Here is an 18,759-nt window from a genome sequence, read left to right as displayed (position 1 = left end):
GCTTCCATGTTCAACCACCAGCAGTTTGTAGTTTTGTCCGGACTGGGACAAACTGTGGTTATGTTAAACTATGGGTTGCCCGAATGAGCCAACTTCAAACCATGCAGTCCTTGGTTTGGATGAAATTACAAACTGTGGTTAGCTTAAATATGAAAGGAAATCATTTCACTCTCCTCGTGGCTGTGCCAGAGAGGGGAGGGGCAGCAGGCTCATGAATGTTATGCTAAACTGTGGTTCACCTTTACATCCAAACCCGTTCAAAGGATTAGTCTCCCCCACGGCCATGATATTGGAGGGGGGCAGAAAGAGGAGGACTATAGCAACGGAGTAAGCTGTTGGGAAAGGGAAGCAAAGATCACGAAGTGGTAACTCAGCCAAGGAAATAAACTGAGTCTTTTAATCAAATAGCCATAAGTGGTAGGAGATTTAGCAAAATAAAAACACAACTGCAAATGCAAAAATAAAATGGAGAGACATAAGTACACATAAAAGTACTACAGACCTAGTACACCCGCTATGTAATAAAATAGTAGGGATGGAATCCAAGTAGTTTCTCTCAACTGATGGAAGGCTTCCGTAAGTGGAATGCGTGTGTGTGTGTGTGTGTGTGTGTGGATTTTCAGCGATTCCGTCTTCTCCCTGCCACTCCCTGTGCGCCCCCGTCTGCTCCAGAATGTTGCAGATTTAGGGAGTTGGGGGGGGGGGCTTTGGGGAGGAGGGGGAATCACTGAAAATTGCCCCGTTCCCTATTCTCCTGACAGAAGCTTTGCATTAGCAGAGGGAAACTAGTTGGATTCTGATGCAGGTACAGTAGAGATGCTTTAAGACAAGGGTTTTATTGTGTGCACTGCCTCATTCAAGGAAATTTACAGGGGGCCCAGGCAATGTTGTCTTCAATTTCTAGCACTCCTGCATTTTTCCGCCACTTTCCCCATCTTTTTTCTTACTAGAAAAAAATCCATTCAGAAGGAAAAGACGGGATAGCTGCTCACAATGCCTTTTGATTGGTAGCGCTAGGAGCTCTCTGGCTGGAAGCACCCGAGGGCAGAAACCACAGATATTCTCGTGACCTCAAAGCCTGCACTGTCTTCAGTCTACTTCTGGCAATAGTCAGAGCAAAATATGTCACCCATCTGGTGATTTCTGGTGCTTTGGTCTCTTAGTCAGGGTGGGAAAGGCCATCGGCTTTAGTTATACCGGAGTTATGAGCATGCTGCTACACTCATGTCCTGCTTGTGCGTTTCCCATGGGCAGCTGGTTGCCACTGTGTGAACAGAGCGCTGGATTAGATGGACCTTGGTCTGATCCAGCACAGCCCTTCTTGAGTTCTTATGAGAAATATTGCCCAGCACAGTTCCAGCACCGAAGCGTGAAGAGCAACGTAATAAATAATATGGCAGGTCCTCAGTTGACACAGGCTCACATATCTGCAGGTGGTGCTTGTGGCTAGATTCAGAACATGGTGACCCAGACAACAGACAGACACTTAAAGGAGACTGTATGCACTTTATTGAAACAAAGAAAACAAATTGCTGAGTATTTAAAAATACACTAACTAAGAGCTGGCATAGTGCTGGAGCAGCGTAGTGATTAACAGTGATAGCCTGTGCATCTCTAATAAGTCCCATTGAGTTTAATGGGGCTTGCTTCCAGATAAGTGGGCATAGGATTGCAACTTTAGGCGTACTTATGAGTATACATGCTTAGCACTGGGCTGTAAGAGTGTGAGTGAGCTGGGAGCCAGATTGTCACCACAGCCATAAATTCACTAGGTAGCTTTGGCAAGCCTCAATCTTTCAGTCTTGCCCCCCCCACCCCCCCCGTCTGGAATATGGGGACAGTAATACAAGGTTTGCTTGTTTGTTATTTACATAGATAGCAGCACAAAGAAAAACCAAACCAATAAAATACCATCATACTGTTTGTTTGTTTTAAAGGACAAACCTCGCTTAGCCTCTCCTCCCCCCCAAAAAGAGCACCCCCAAAAAGAGATGTATTGTGGCACAATCTTATGATGCATGTTTACTTGGAAGTTACTCCAGGGTAAGTGTGCACAGGATTGCAGCCCCAACATGAGATGTAAATGTTGTTGAACTAATTGGAAACAGTTATCACAGTACTCTCAGATTTAATATATATTTAAGTAGAAAATTGCCCAGGAAGTCCAACACAGTCACATTTGACTTCAAAAGAGGAAACTTCTCTAAAATGAGGGAACTGGTGAAAAGGAAGGTAAAAGGGGAGTCAAGATGATTAAATCCCTTCAAAACGCTTGGAGATTACTCAAAACCACAATAATAGAAGCCCAGCTAAAATGTATACCACAGGTTAGGAAAGGTAGCACCAAGTCCAAGAGGTTGCTGGCATGGTTAATGAGCAGCGTTAAGGGAGCTATCAGAGAAAAGAGAGCTTCCTTCAGAAAATGGAAGTCTTGCCCAAGTGAGGAAAATAAACAGGAGCACAAGCTTGCACAAAGGCGATGCAAACAGACAATAAGAGAGGCAAAAAAGCCGTTTGAAGAGCATATCACTAACAACATGAAGGCCAATAATAAATAATTATTTAAATATATCAGAAGCAGAAAACCAGCTAGGGAGGCAGTTGGACCATTGGATGACAATGGAGATAAAGGAGTACTGAAGGAGGACACGGAGATTGCAGAGAAGCTGAATGGATTTTTTCATCCGTCTTCACTGCAGAAGATATAGGACAGATACCTGTGCCTGAACAGATGTTTTCAGGAAGGGAGTCTGAGGAACTGAGGCAAACAGTGGTGACAAAAGATGACGTTCTCAACCTTATTGATAAATTGAAAGGAAATAAATCACTGGGCCCAGATGGTATCCATCCTAGAATTCTCAAAGAACTCAGATATGACATTGCTGATCTTCTAACCAAAACATGCAACATGTCCCTACGATTAGCCTCTATACCAGAGGACTGGAAGACGTAACAACAATTTTTAAAGAGGGATCCAGGTGGCATCCAGGAAATTACAGGCTGGTTAGCTTAACGTCTGTTCTGGGTAAACTGGTTGAAGGCATTATTAAAGATAAAATTAGTAAGCATATAGAAGGACAAGCTCTGCTGAAAAAGAATCAACACGGCTTCTGCAAAGGTAAGTCCGCTCTCACTAACCTTTTAGAGTTCTTTGAGAGCGTCAGTAAACATGCAGACAGAGATGATCTGGTAGATGTTGTTTACTTGGTCTTCCAAAAGGCTTTTGACAAAGTCCCTCACCAAAGACTCCTGAGGAAACTTAGCAGTCATGCAATAAGAGTACAGGTCCTCTTATGGATCAGTAACTGGTTAAAGAACAGGAAGCAGGGAGAAGGAATAAATGGTAAATTCCCCCAATCGAGGGAAGTAAATAGTGGGATCCCACTGTGCTGGGACCAATGCTTTTCAACCTGTTCATAAATTATCTGGAATTAGGAGTGAGCACTGAAGTGGCCAAGTTTGCAGATGACACCAAATTATTAGGGTGGTTAAAGCAAAAAGGGATTGTGAAGAGCTCCAAAAGGATCTCTCCAAACTGGGAGAATGGGCATCTAAATGGCAAATGTGGTTCAGTGTAAGCAAGTGTAAAGTGATGCATGTTGGGGCAAAAAATCCCAACTTCAAGTATAACCTGATGGGATCTGAGCTAGCTGTGACCAACCAGGAAATAGATCTCGGGGTTGTGGTGAACGGCTCAATGCAGATGTCAACCCAGCGTGCGGCCACTGTAAAAATGGCAAACTCCATGTTAGGCATAATTAGAAACAGAATTGAGAATAAAACTGCCAATATCATACTGCCCCTACACAAATCTATGGTGCACTTGAAATACTGTGTCCAGTTCTGGTTACCACACCTTAAAAAAGATATTGTAGAGCTGGAAAACTGCAGAAAAAGGCAACTAAAATGATCAAGGGACTGGAGCATCTCCCCTATGAGAGAAGGTTACAACAGCTGGGATTGTTTAACTCGGAAAAAGGAGGGTAAGGGGAGACATGATAGAGGTCTACAAAATTATGCATGGTGTGGAGAATGTGTGTAGGGAGACATTTTCAGGACAGATAAAAGGAAGTGCTTCTTCACACAGCACATAGTTAAACTATGGTATTCTCTACCACAGGGTGTAGTGATGGCCACCAGTTTGGATGGCTTTAAAAGGGGGTTGGACAAATTCCTTGAGGAAAAGGCTATCAGTGGCTTCTAGTCCTGATGGCTATGTGCTACCTCCAGTACCAGAAATAGTGAGCCTATGTACACCAGTTGCTGGGGAACATGGGTGGGATGGTGCTGTTGCGCTCATGCCCTGCTTGTGGGTTCCTGGTTGACAGCTGGTTGGCTGCTGTGCAAACAGAATACTGGACTAGATGGACTCTTGGTCTGATCCAGCATGGTTCTTCTTATGTTCTTAACTTATCTCAGAACCAAGAAGAAAGGTTTAGGGAGCAATCCTATGGGGATAGGCGGCTGCCTCTGAACTCGGAGGCAACCGCCTATGCAATGCACGGCGGGAGAAGCATGGAGGGGATTGTCTCCCCTGTGCTCCTGCCACCCTGCATTGGCGGCTAGATGGTCGATTTCGGCTGTCTGCCTGCGGGACACTGGAGCACAGGGTGGGGAGGCCAGATCATGCCAGCACTTCTGAACTCCCTGCCCTGCCCCCAGGAACACACTCCTTTGCCTTGGTCCATGCTGCTCTTATGAGCATGGGGCGTGGGAACGATCTGCACCACCTACGAGGCGGTGGGGGAGGGGGTGGGGAGGCGGTTCTCTGGGAACCGACCAACCCTATGGCCATCTAGCCGCTATCTAGCGGCCATAGGATTGTGCCCTTAGCCAACCGAGCCTCTCCAGAGAGGAGGTTTGATAACTCAGGGGGCCACCAGCAAAAAGGCTCTGGTTGAGACAGGGTAGTTATAAAGATGACTGAAATAACTTTGGATACTTGAAATGTGTTACATCTATGCTAAGTATTATTTATTTATTTCATTTCATTTCTATACTGCCCAATAGCCAAAGCTCTCTGGGCAGTTATGAACTATAAATGAAAGATATAAAGATATATTTAACAACACATTCTCAATTTTGTATAACAAAAAATGGAATTCCTGCATTCTAAGCTGGGCGGGACAAGAAAGGGAGTTATCTTGCCCAGCAAGAATGGTTTATACTTCAGCAGAAAGGGAAACTCAGAAAATTAGGTGTCCAACTTTCTACCTGAAAACTTCCTCTCCTGACAATCATGGCTCACACATAACAACAATTCATGGGTTATTTAACCCATGGGTTGTTGAGGCTGCATGTGAGTGAACATCCCTTCTGCTTTGCATCAGGTTTAGCAAACAACACCCCATTCCTGGGTTGTTCAGCATGATGTCTGAACTCGGCACTCTGGGTTGTTGGGTGGAAAAGCAACCCAGAGTTTTAACCCATGGTTTGTTGTTGGGTTAAAACTCTTGGGTTGTTTCTCCCACAGAAACCCAGAGTGCCATGCCAGGTTCAGATGTCCTGGGTTGTTTTCTAAACAGGATGCAAAGTGGAAGCGGCAAGTGGGCGGCAGGCATTGCGCTCACTCGATGATGTTCAGCCCTGACCAACTCTGGGTTATGTGTCAACTGGACAAATAACAAAAATAGCTAAACAGAATTTTTACAACTCATCAAAAAGTTCTTTTGGAATTTTATTCCAAGGCATCAAACAGAGGCAGTGTTAGTAGTAGCAATAACAACAACAACAACAACACCTTTTCCTAACCTAAGAATCAGGAACACCTATGTGGGGAAAATTCCTAAAGAGATTCTAAATCGGCAGATCATTGGGTGGTGTATGACATTTGTTTTTGTTTTGTTTTAACATTCAAGCATAAAATGGGTCTAAAAATGTCTATCTTCAGACTACACTCTGGATCTTCAGCTGTTGCATTGTGACCCCACACAACTGAGCCATTCTAAGGGCATCACATCATCATCATTTTGAGAGAGAGAGAGAGAGAGAGAGAATTAAAAAACAGGCAAACACAGCAAAAGAAGGAAAAAAGCAGGATGTACATGGTGATGGTTGATGTGGTGATGGTTTGCCATTATGTAAGTGAGATTTGGCTGCACAAAACTCTCCCTTCCCTAGCACGCTACAGTTCAATTAGTTACTTCTGCTTTATCAGAAACCGTAGTTTGTCATCACATCTGCACTCCAAACCAGCTTTGCAAACCATGGTTTGAAGCTTCCTAAAGAGGAAGTAGTCACTAATTAAATTACAATGTGCAAGGAAGAGATTGGATGGGGGTGGGGGTGACTGTGCGAAGCCAAGACTTCTTTGTGTGAACAGGCTCCTGGTAAAGCATTAGAAGTGTGTCTCACGTTGAGGGCTGAGATTAAAAGGAGGTCCTTGGTCTTTAAAGGTTGATGGCTACCAACCTGGACAACCTAGATATGATCCTCTAAAAAGCCTACTGCAGATGTGTCTTAAGAAAGTAGGGCTTTTGAATAAGGACTTTGAAATGGCAGGATTTGGAAGATGGCAGCACGCTGTTGATGTAATCCATGAGGGCCAGTTAGTTCTTGGCTTATGATTCTGGCAAGTTAGAAGAGCAACAAGCTAGAAATCCTGGTTTGGATATAGTGGTAAGGAAACCATGGACAGAGATTCCTTGGTTTGTTTAGCCACTCCGCTGGCAGGAGGAGCCAAGCAGGAGTGACCCAGCAGCATGTGCCATGGGTTGCTTCTTCACAGAAAACCAGAATTCTCAGCAGTTCTGGCTTACCGTAACATCTGACCTGGGCCATTAAGTAGGCATACCTCTTAAGCAGATTACTTCCAAAAATTATTTGGATGAAATTTGAAATGTGCCATTGTATCTTCTGCCCTTTTATATTCAGGAAGAAGATCTGCAACGTATTAGAAATTTCTTCAGCTGGAGCTGTAAGATTTAATTGGCTCACCAGTAGATAGATCCACAAAAGCTTTATTTGATTAACTGGTGAACACCTTTAATTGTGAGGGCAAATTCTAATTGATGGGGAAGTGAGTTAAGAGAAGACTACTTTGGTTCTGGTATGTTACTGGAATAGGGAATGAAAATGAAAATATTAAGGATGGTCTTTCCTTCTTACAATGAGTGATAACTTTTGTTTATTGGGCTGTAAATGTTATCTTACACTGCAATATCTCAAAGAAGGCACCTGTATTGAGGCTTTGGTTTTATGTAAATGTATTTACATTTAATTAATTGGGCAGTTCATCAGTTAAATGAAAGTTGATTAATCAACACATTGTTAATTAGTTGAGAGACATAGTTTTTTTGTACTATTATATAGGTTTTTGTTGCTGCTTTTCAGAACTGGAGCTCACATGCGTTAATTCCTACATAAACGAACCCCGCTCATCTGCTACCAAAAAGGGGTGAAAAGACCACTGGGCTTACTTACATAGACATTTCTACATGCAGGCCCTAGTTCACAAGGTTCCATGTGGGTTGAGGGATTGTGGGTGAGCCCCATGCTTGCTCCTGTAACACATGGCCTATACACCAGGGGTGATGAACCTCTTTCATCCCAAGGGCTGAATTCCATTTCAGAGAAGCTCTCGGGGGCCGCATTGCAGTGGTGGGTGGGGCCAGAGGCAAAAGGGGTGGGGCCAAAAATGCCAACCTATTGTAGCTTAAAGCACTTACTTCCAGTAACTAAGCCTTAGGCACCCTTTTAGAATGGGGAAAGAACTGCGCAAAAGCTGGGAAACCACCAAGTGATCAGGGAAAAGGGGGTGGAGCCAGGGGAAAGGGGCGTGGGCATCTGGGGAACCCCAGAGAGTCAGATTGGGACCACAGGTGGGCCAAATTTGGCCTTCAGGCCCTGCTATACACCAAGGTCATATTTGCTTTAGCCCTTGGTCTCCCCATTTATGACATAATGAACTACACTGTGACTACGGGTGATAGTGAGTAGAGAATGCTATAAACAGTAGATAAGTGGTAAAAATGAATGTGGATTAAAATGCTCCAGCATTTAACATTTTGTCCAGTTCTTGTTTTTGTTAAAGACAGTGGCTGTGATACAAGTTGGGCTCTCCCACTGTCAGCAATGGCTGTGGAAAGCACCCCGTGCATGCATCAAAGTCTGTTCACCACAGAGACCTGGGCTCATATGCTTGGGCCCTGATCAGAACCCATCGCATACAACAGGGAGCCCACCTCCTGGGCTTTTTTTGTCATTAATACAGTCTTTGTTATTCTCTAATATTTAGTGTATTAAAATTTAAGCATTTTAATGTGGCTTTGTTGACATAATCCAGTATTAAAAATACTAACACTTCTTTACATATTTAACAATTCATGCCAGATTTCCCTATGGATTCTAATAATGGCAACTGTAGAGGCACCAGCGCTGGTGAGTACATTTTTTTAAAATTTAATAACTTCTTTTCTTCTTTTTCTATTCTTGTGTTAAGACCCGATCGTAACAATACGGAGGCAACATGATAGTGGAATGTGTGTGTTTGCATGTGCTTTAATAATCTTTGCCCAGAGTATTGTAACAAGACACATACAGAGGTTTAAGAGACCACCATTGTGAGCAGGGCCAACCCTACCATTAGGCAGAGTCAGGTAGCTGATTTTGGGTGTCATGAAAGGGCAGCAAGTTGTGAATTATTTAGTGGGACAGTCGCACAATCACCGTTCTTTATATACATGATGAGTAGAATTCACTTCCATACAACACATGGAGGTGAACTCTCCAGGCCTAGCTACTCTCTAGGCCTAGCTGAAGACATTTTGCTGCCTGAGGCAGACAAATGCTCTCTAAGGCAGATGATGACCAGGTTCTCACAATCACAACCGTGGCCTGTAGTAAAGTTCATAGAATCGTAGGGTTGGAAGGGGCCTATAAGACCATTGGGTCCAGCCCCCTGCTTAATGCAGGAATCCAAGTCAGAGCATCCCTGACAGATGGCTGTCCAGCCTCATCTTGAATGCCTCCAGCGTGGGATTGCCCACTACCTCACTAGGGAATTGGTTCCATTGTCGCATTGCTCTAACTGTCTGGACGTTTTTCCTGATGTTCAGCCGGAATCTGGCTTCCTGTAACTTGAGCCCATTATTCCATGTCCTGCACTCTGGGATGATCGAGAAGAGATGCTGGCCTTCCTCTCTGTGGCAGCCTTTCAAGTACTTGAAGAGAGCTATCCTATCTCCCCTCAGTCTTCTCTTCTCAAGGCTGAACATGCCCAGTTCTTTCAGTCTCTCCTCATAGGGCTTTGTTTCCAGTCCCCTGATCATCTTTGTTGCCCTCCTCTTTCCCCTCCAACAACCTGTGCCACCTGGGTTCAAATGACATGGCAAATCATTGCAACCTTCCCTCTATCATGGGGGTTGAATACTGAGTACCTTGATTGGGAGTGGGTGGGTAAGGGGTGCTATTTCTGCCTCTGAGAGCTCTTCCCTGCCTCAGACAGCAAAATGTCTTGAGCTAGGCCTGGAGAATGGCTAAACTTTAGATGTGTTGTACAGAAATGAATTCTACTCTTCATGTATAAAGAGACCATTGGCCAATGAATGGCCAATGAAATATGGTGGCTTGCCAGGCCATTTGATGTGGAGGTTTATGAATAGCTCTTGAGCGGCCTGTGTGTGTTATCGGGATTCCACAGACCTACTCTCTTGATTGTCAATATCCCTCCTGCACATCCAGTACAAAAATCCTTTCCCGTGAATTGGAGAGAATTTAGGGAATGGAGGGAGGGAGATGGTTATTTATTTTCTACTTTTTCCCCTACCTCTACACAAGGAGATAGAAGGGGCAGTGTTTCCCCTTTCCTGGTGAGCTTTTGCAGAAGGCACGTGCAGTGCTCTTTCTGCAAAAGCCAAGTGGAATGGAGAGAGACCAACTGTCCCTTCTCCTGTGTTATTGGCCATTTGGGAGAGAGAAGAGGTGGTTCTTCTCCCAAACTGGTGTGTTTCTGCAGAAGGCAGAGGACAGGAAGAATGATTTCCACCTTCTGCAAAAGCTGAAGTGAAGGCAAAGGAACCCTTTTCTCTCTCTGCAGAGAACCTGAGAGAAGGGAGCGGAAGGAAGAGTAACATGAAAGTACCCTTAATAGGAGCTAATGAGTGTGTTCATGGATTTGTGGGAGAGGTAGGGAGAACAATAAAAAGGCTTTCTAGTTCAGTCTGCAAGGTGGGATTATCCACATATTAGACTCCATGCACATCAATGCACTTCACCCACAAGAAGAAAGCTGGTGCTTTGTGTAATAAATGATGGAAGAGCAGAGAACATTGGGTGACTTAACTTAAGGAAGTGAATCAGTCCCCATGCAACAGGAGAAAGGAGGGGGGTCACTATCCAATCTGACCTGACAGAAAATTCCTACTTGGTGCCCATCCCTTCCCTGGCTCAGTTGTTGCTCAGTGGCTTAGCAGTGCACTGTGCCTTTTGATATACACTCCTGCTATTCTCACTGAAGTTCAGTGTCTTTTTTTCAAGGGTTGTATTTCAAACACACACAGGCACGTGCGCAAAAACCAGGTCAGAGTACAACATCTCCAGTCAAAACACGTCTGTGGTGATTGAAGAAGAGGTACTGCTGGTGTCGTTCATTCCCTACAGAAGCTAACTAAACAGACCGTGATATATTGCATCCTGCATTCATAGCCTGACACTGAAATGAAGGATGGGTAGTTATCCTACTGCTTGCTCCAAAAAATAAACTAAGTTCAGGTTGCACACTCGAAAAGCTTCAAGAGGATTTTTGAGTCTTCAGTATGAACACTTTAAGAAGCTCACTTCGGCTACCACTACTCCCTCTTCCCTGCCAGACATCCTTCTGTCCAAGCCTAGCAAGCCATTCCTTGCGGGAGTGGAAGGTAACAGATGATGGGGGCTGGGCACAGGGGAGTTCCTATGGCAATTAATGCACAGAACTAATTTCTTAGTGCGGGATCATAGGATGACTAGGAGCCCAATACTTTCTGGTAGGAAATCTGTATCTTTGTGTCCTTTGCAGACAAGGAAAATCCCTCTTGTGAGTCCTTACCACCTGTTACCCTTCCCCAGGGGCGTCGTTATGAAGAGCCTACCTTGGCATGAGCCCCAGATCTTTTTTGAGCTGTGCCCCATATCTTTTTTGAGCTGTGCCCCAGATCTTTTGAGCTGTCATAATTGCCATTTTTTACATTTTCCCATTGACTTGCATTGGAAAACAAAAACGGCCATAACGTTTTTAGTTTGTATGATAAATATATGGACTTTGCAGGCTTGGTAGCCCCCATGGAGCTGACTGAGCCTGCCAAATTTCAGGCAGTTAGGTCCAGTGGCTTTTGTGCTAGTCACAGGTAAAATTTGCTTTTTCCAAGAAAATGTATCAAAGCAAAGAGCTATAATTTCTTTGTCCTTCCACATAAGTGTATGGAATCTGGAAATCTGGAAGCCCCCATGGAGCTGATGGAACCAGCCCAATTTCAGGCAGTGAGGTCCAGTGACTTTTGTGCTAGTCACAGGTAAAATTTGCTTTTTCCAAGAAAATGTATCAAAGCAAAGAGCTATAATTTCTTTGTCCTTCCACATAAGTGTATGGAATCTGGAAGCCCCCATGGAGCTGATGGAACCAGCCCAATTTCAGGCAGTTAGGTCCAGTGACTTTTGTGCTAGTCACAGGTAAAGTTTGCTATTTTGAAGAAAATGTGTCAAAGCAAAGAGCTATATTTTTTTTTTCTGCTTCCACATATGTGCATGGAAATTGGGAACCTGGAAGCCCCCGTAGAGCTGACTGAGCCTGCCACATTTCAAACAGTTAGGCCTAGTGGCTTTTGTGCTATGCACAGGTAAAATTTGCTATTTTCAAGAACCTCTGTCAAAGTAAAGAGCTATTTTTTTTGTGCTTCCACATAAATTCATGGAATTTGGGGAAGCAGGCCCTATATAGCTGACTGAACCTACCAAATTTCAGGCAGTTAGGTCTAGTGGCCTTTGCTCTAGCCATGCGTAAATTTTCCTTTTCTCAAAGTCTAAAACAAAAAATAAAAATTGTCAAGTCACCCAGGGAGTTAGAGATCCTAACCAGAAGGTATTTAAGGTGACCATTAGGGGGTCACTATCCTTAATCTCTGGTGCAGGGTTTTTTTTGAGGTGCAAAAAACCTCTCTCCCCCTACTTTTCTTTTCTGCTCTTACATGCCCACTGTTGGGAGCTTGCCTGCAATTAAATTTTGAAGAGGGAGAAGGAAGGGAAGAAAGAGCCCCATGTGAAATACTGGTATTTCACACAGCAACTGATTTTACTGCCCCAAACTGGAATCTTTGGCTTCTGCAGAAGTTTAGTAGCTTTAGTACAGCAAAGGATCCAATCAGCATCCACAAATTTCTTTCTCTCCCTCCACTTTAATTTCTCCTAAATAGTTGTAGGACTCAAATAATCCCAAAGGGAGGGTTAGGACTATGTGACGTCATGATCGAGAAACTGCTGGGGCTTTTAAATAGGTTCTGCAGTTTTAAAAAAGCTTGAAAAAGCCCTCAGCTGCCTCACCTCATAAAGTTCATTTAAGGACGTGCAATCCTTACAAACCCTCCACAGCCTACTAAATTCCTCTGAAGTACCACCTCTCTGAAAGGAGCCACTTGGCTTAGGGAATTCTCTCTACCCCCCACCCCCGCGCACATTTCCAGTCACCATTCTTCTTTTCTTCTTCCTCCCCTCCCCTCCCCTCCCCTCCCCTCCCCTCCCCTCCCCTGTTCTTTCTTTCTTTCTTTCTTTCTTTCTTTCTTTCTTTCTTTCTTTCTTTCTCCTCTTCATTCCACCCAGAGCATATCTTGGGGAATTCTTAAAGAGAATTCTCTTCGGCAGGCAAAAGAAGTTCTGAACTGTATTTGACTTCATACAAACAGACAAGAGGTTTTTTTTTTCTCCTTCTCCTCACTCAAGTATTTGAGAAGAGTAGGTTCACACGGTTGCAGAGAAACAAACTGGGGCTGTTTTGTTTGTCAGTTGCCATTATCCGGCAATAGGAAGGGCTGTAGCTCAGTGGCAGAGCACATGCTTGGCATGCAGAAGGTCCCAGGTTCAATCCCCAGCATCTCCAGGTAAGGTTAGGAAAGAATCCTGCCTGAAACTCTCGAGAGCCGCTGCTGCCAGACAGTGTGAACAGTACTGCACTAGATGGACCCTGGGTCTGACTCAGTATAAGGCAGCTTCCTATGTTCCTATGAACAGAAAGCTTTAATAAAAATAGGAGTCTGAGGTTTGTTTTTTAAGTGGAGGGGAGATAAATATTGCTAATGTGTGCAATCCTATGTATGCCTACTGAGAAGTCCCATTATGTTTAGTGAGGCTTACCCTCAGGAAAGTGTGCATAGGATTCCAGCACAAATTACTTTTGCAGGGAGGTTTGCATCTTGATGTTCTGCATATTTACTCAGAAATAAGTCCTGAGTTGTGAGCATGGTACTGCAGGCTTAATACAGCGCCTACCCAATTCTGCTAATGAATTGACTACCCTTTCAGCTCAGTCCTATGCATGTTTTGTCATTTGTGGGTTTGGGTTGTTGTTGTTTTGCATGAACTCTAGCCTCAGTGGTGAGGGAAAGGCACTTAGTGCATGCTCAGAGTTTCTCCATAACTTAGCCCTAGTTTTGAAAACAGACTCATTGGCTGAATCCTGGTGAAGTCTTGGCACAAATGAAGTTATGGGGAGGAAGATGCAGTGAGAGCTTGTGCATAACAAGGAAGAGGTAGAGAGAAGGTGCACAAAACAAGACATCTGTTTTGAGGAAGAGTTGCTGGAGGAAGGTAGGATGAGGAGGGATGGTTGCATGGAGGGGAGTAGAATTGGTAGGGTCATAGAGTCATAGAATAGTAGGGTTGGTACTATTGGTACCTACAAGGCCATCGAGTAGGGGGTGAATGTATGTGCTCAGTGGTGGAAAAAACATTCTGCACATGCTCAGAGGCACTCTCTATTTAAGAACATAAGAAGAGCCATGCTGGATCAAGCCACAAGCAGGACATGAGTGCAATAGCACCTTCCCACCCATGTTCCCCTGCTGCTAACATTGGTGAAATCTAAATAAATTCTAGTCATTCTAAATTAGAATGCATGTATATCCTTCAGAAACTTTGCAGGTTTCTCGCCTAGGTGACACCTCTAATGACCTGTGCATTTTCTTACAAATGTACCCAAAAACTATTGGGGAAGGGGTGAATGGAAGGGAAAGCAGATCACTCTCCCTGCAACTGGAGAACTCCCCTTCCACATAAACTGCTGCACCTATCCTTCTGAAACTTTGCTGATTTCTTACTTAGGGACAACTGTAGGCTGTCTGTAATTTTCAGAACAATGGTCCACATGGAACATAGGGAGATAAATATGTCTTCTTTTGGAGATCTCAAAATGTCAAGGCCACCTTGCACAAAAAACCTTCTGGCTAGCATTCTGAAATTTGGCAGACATGATCTCCTCTGATGGGGCAATGAATCCTGAATGGTGTATCCAATTCTTCCAAGGAATTAAAATGTTTTTGGCAGTTCCCTTTAAAAGAAAATCAAAATATAAACCCTGCACCTTTTTTTCTGACATTGGGCAGGTGTAATCCCCTTCTAGTGGGCTACTATGCCTGAAATTATCCAGTTCCGACCAAGAGAAAAAAGTTAGTTTTGTTTTTTTTTCTAATTTCCCATGGTAGTCAACAGGAAGCATAAAGACTCATTTTTCCAAACCCTGACTCAGGTTTGGTGCTGAGCTGAAGTGGTCCAACTACAAATTGGCCAGAGTAGAAGTGGGATATTTTCTAAAATGCTGAATCGGGGTTTGAGTTGAAGTGGGGTGGGGGGTCAGTGCACACTTCTTATGTATGTATGTATGTAATCTATACACACATGGAAGCACACAGCATGCACGCACCACACACACATATATATATATTAGACGTGCGCTTAGACTTGTATATGTGTGTGCACGCGCACGTGTGTGTGTGTGTGTGTGTGTGTGTATATATATATATATATATATATGTGCAAATTTGTGTTATGGGCCTGTGCCCTGGATCTTTTAAGACCGTAGCAACGCCCCTGCCCTTCCCCCTTCTCCAAGATAAAGCTTTTTGGTTTGGAGAGGGCAAGTAAATTGGGCAGCCTTTCCCAACTGGGCACCCTCCAGATGTGTTGAACTACAACTCCCAGCATCCCCCACCCCCAATAGAAATTAAGGCTGCTGTATTCGAGTAGGGGGTTGTTTTGCATTTCAAGCCCCCACATCTCAAATACTCGCTTCATCCTAAATTAAAATGCCAGCAAGCAACCATCTTCCTTGGAAGGTGCCTTCTATTAAAACCAAACGGAACAAAAAAATGGACATATTTGCTTTTCTATGTGCTTTATCTCATGTATGTATTTTGAGTAAAATGACAGAAATTGCTTTGCGTGTCCACTATTTAAAAGAAAAGAAAAGAAGAGTTGGCTGGAAATGAAGAGAGATGTAAAGAAGCTTTAAAAATGTCTAGGTGAATCAGGTTTTTCTGAGAGCCCCCCCCCCCCCCGCTTTCTTTCCAAAATGTTCAGGTCCTTTCTTCCAAAATGTTTTCTATCTGTGAGTCTATTGTAAAGGAATTATATTTATAGCATCCAGTGGTAGCATCCAGTGCTGTCGCAGCACTAGCACTAATGCTGTTGTGCTACTGTAAACCAACATGAATACGACATAATTAGCCCTTGCTTGTGCAACACAAAATGCGGCTATTTGCTGCCACCAGCAAATCTCAGTGTCAAATTGGTGCTTTTCCCCTTTGGGCTAGCAAGTGATAATGACGTTGTACTCATGGTGGTTTACAGTAGCATAACATGAGTGGCGGTGCTGTGCTGCCATCGGATCCTACCACCCACTGACTGTAGAGTGGGCAGTAGGGATGGGCAACTCCATCTGTTTCCGGTCTGTGTCACATCTGCATATGTTCACGCCTAAGTCTGTTCCGCCCTGTTGATGCATTTATCTGCAATTTTTTTAAAAAATGCAGAAAAATATGCATTTCCAAATGCATTTTCTCTTAAAATACTAATAAAAAATAAAAGTCTGTTTTTGATACTTGCATCAGTACATCTGTGAAGGGTGAAAGCTGGTAGATATCTAAATTTTGATCTGATCAGTAACCCGGGAGGTGTGGATTGGGTCAATCTGTAACAGAATTCCCAAACATTGAACTCCTCAATATCCCGAGTAGTCAGTACTGGGCTAGACAGACCAGTGTGGTGTAGTGTCTAGAGTGCTGGACTGGGAGCTGGGAGATCCGGGTTCTAGTCCCCACTCAGCCATGAATCTCACTGGGTGACTTTGGGCCTGTCATTGACTCTGATCCTAACCTGAGAGTCAGGTTTGTTGTGAGGATAAAACGGAGAGGAGGAGGACCATGTAAGCTGCCTTGAGTTCCTTGCAAGTGGAAAAAAGGTGGGATAGAAATATATGAATGAATGAATGAATGGTCTGATTCAGTATAATCACCTTATTTTATCTGATTTTGAAATTTCAAAGAAGGGCTACCACATTTGAGCTCAGCAATATAGGAAGCTGCCTTATATCCAGTAAGACCCTGTTGATTAAAAAACCCCGGTGGGACTTACTTCCAAGTGAACCTATGTAGGATTGTGCTGCATAAGACTGAGCAGGGATCCTTGGTTTGAATCTTGCCTCTTTTCCTGGGCTCACAAAGTTGCTTTGGGGAAGCCTCGGTGCCCGAGCCCTGCTTCTGCAAGATGGGGATGACAATGTGCTATGCAGGGTTGTTGTAAGGATCACCACGAGAAAATGTATGTGAAAAGCACTTGAGATACTCTGAAACGTTCTGTAGAAATGTTAAGCATTCCTATTTTCTAAACATCTTTTTACGATGGGAAGTGTGGGATATTGTTCAAAGAAGGATCTTGGACTGAGCGTTCCTAAAGAACACTGCAAATACTCTCTGGCGTATTGTGGCTGGTGAATCATGTCTGTGTGCAATATCTAATCAAATCAAGTCTTATCCCTGGCAAAGGGAACTGGCAAAATGTTGTGTGTAAATATTAGCCCTCTCTCCCTTTGGCTAGAAATGACATTTTTGTCTGTTTCATGAGATGTGTTTTTGGTTTTTTAAAAAGTTGCTGAGAAGATTCTCCAGATTTCTATTTTTTTTAAATAATCATTTCACTATATTTTGACAGGTGCAAATACTTGGGTTTCATGATGATGTGCTTAAGTTTATGTCTGCTAAATAGTCGGTACATTCTTAAAGGTTGCTATGTATTTGCAGTGACATTTTCCCTCAGCTGCCCAAAGCTACCCTGTTCCCTGAAATGACTCCACCCATCTTCCCTTGCTGTCCCATATGCCTGGAATCCCTTCATCTCCCGCCTCCCCCAAGCACCAACATGGTTGCCACCCCTCTCTCTTCCTGCAATGCCCAGCTCAAAAAAATCGATCTGTTCTGTAACATTTTAGGTTAACCCTTGACTAAGTGGTCACGGGCAAGGGCAGCCATAAAGTACAGCCTGCCCCTGCCCCCTGCGTATTCACCATTTTTTATTGCAGTATTTAGTGTGCAAGTAGGCATGCTGCTAGGCACTTGAATGATTCAGACCCCAGGCCCAAAGGACACTAATCTGCATATGCTAATTTCTATCTATATATTTGAATTTAGAAAAATTGACTGAGATTTACTTAAATGTCACAGAAAACAAATCCAGCCAATTACTTTCTCATCCAAATCATCTCAAATAAAATAAATTCTTCAGTTAATTTGCACTCTGATCGAGATCATCCCAAACCAATGGTAACAAGTTTTTTTCCTAAGCTTAGAGAAGGGAAGATGGGGGGGGCATTGTTGCCAAATGCAGGAGGGGAAGAGTTAACTCTTCCCTCCCCAGCTGCAATCCCTCTTGAAAATTGCCCCCTACATGGCAATTAGGCTGAGGGGGGAAAGCTTCTATTGGTACCAATGGACACTCAGGGCTCTGTGGAATAGATTTGGGGCCCTGGGAAATAGATTCAAGGCTGCAGCCCAGGGCCCCCAGCCTAGCAACCCCATTTAGAGTGTTCTGAAGATACAGAAAAAAGAAATGTTGCTAATGAGATGTCACCTAATGGTGGGAATTTGTATGGCAACGTTCTCTACTTCTCCCTTCCAGTTGATGGTTCTTCCCATGTTGCACAGCATGTGCTCCAAGCTTTGCACTCCTGTGCTGTTTGTTTTCATTGGCTTGCCTTTTCAAATCTCTCATAGCATCTCCAACATGTCTCTCATTTGTTCTGTATTACAAGGCCCAGGCGGAAATTAGCAGCTCAGAGTGAGACACACATTGGTTCAACTGCTAGGCAACCTCCTGTATTGGCAGAATTCAATCTGCAAATAGGTGTGGCAAGATGCAGGGGGGGGGCAGAGGTTGGTCGACTACACCTGACGTAAAAAAAATTACTTATGATTTCTGGGGTAGGCAACATGGCACCCGTGGGCACCAATGCACCTCAGAGATGCCCTACCCCTCCCACTTCTTCTTTTAATTAAGACATTTTCTTAGCAGCAGCAGAGATTGCTATGAAATAGGTTTCTCTTGGTGTTGAACATTGTGAATTCGAAGGAGTTGTTTAATTTGACCCCATCTCTGCCTTGCATTCAGTCTTTTGGGCAGCTTACTTGTCCTTTGACATTCCCCCCATGGAAGCCATTTTGTGGTGGTGTCCTTGGCCCCAAATGGCCAAATGTGCCCATGGCCCTAAAGGTTGCCTCCCCCTGGCATATGCAGACAGTGTTGTTG

The 18,759-nt window shown here is 43.9% G+C and overlaps 1 protein-coding gene across 2 annotated transcripts in view; it reads left to right on the top strand.

The window, feature by feature from the left end:
- The window catches only part of FRZB (frizzled related protein), a 57,695-nt gene that overhangs the window by 18,581 nt on the left and 20,355 nt on the right, over positions 1-18,759 (top strand). The window contains exon 2 of one of the 2 annotated variants that reach the window (XM_084815301.1): positions 8,332-8,379. The exons of the other annotated variant lie outside the window; for it this stretch is intronic. Within the exon in view, the coding sequence (XP_084671427.1) occupies positions 8,332-8,379 (48 nt within the window). The remainder of the gene's footprint in view (positions 1-8,331; positions 8,380-18,759) is intronic. 2 annotated transcript variants of the gene reach the window in all.

The sequence above is a fragment of the Heloderma suspectum genome, chromosome 1, assembly GCF_057233095.1.
Source record: "Heloderma suspectum isolate Gila_16-S chromosome 1, 16-S_ref, whole genome shotgun sequence".
Classification (NCBI taxonomy): Eukaryota; Metazoa; Chordata; class Lepidosauria; order Squamata; family Helodermatidae; genus Heloderma; species Heloderma suspectum.
Note: the sequence above shows the minus strand (reverse complement) of the source record. Positions and strands in the feature narration are given on the sequence as shown.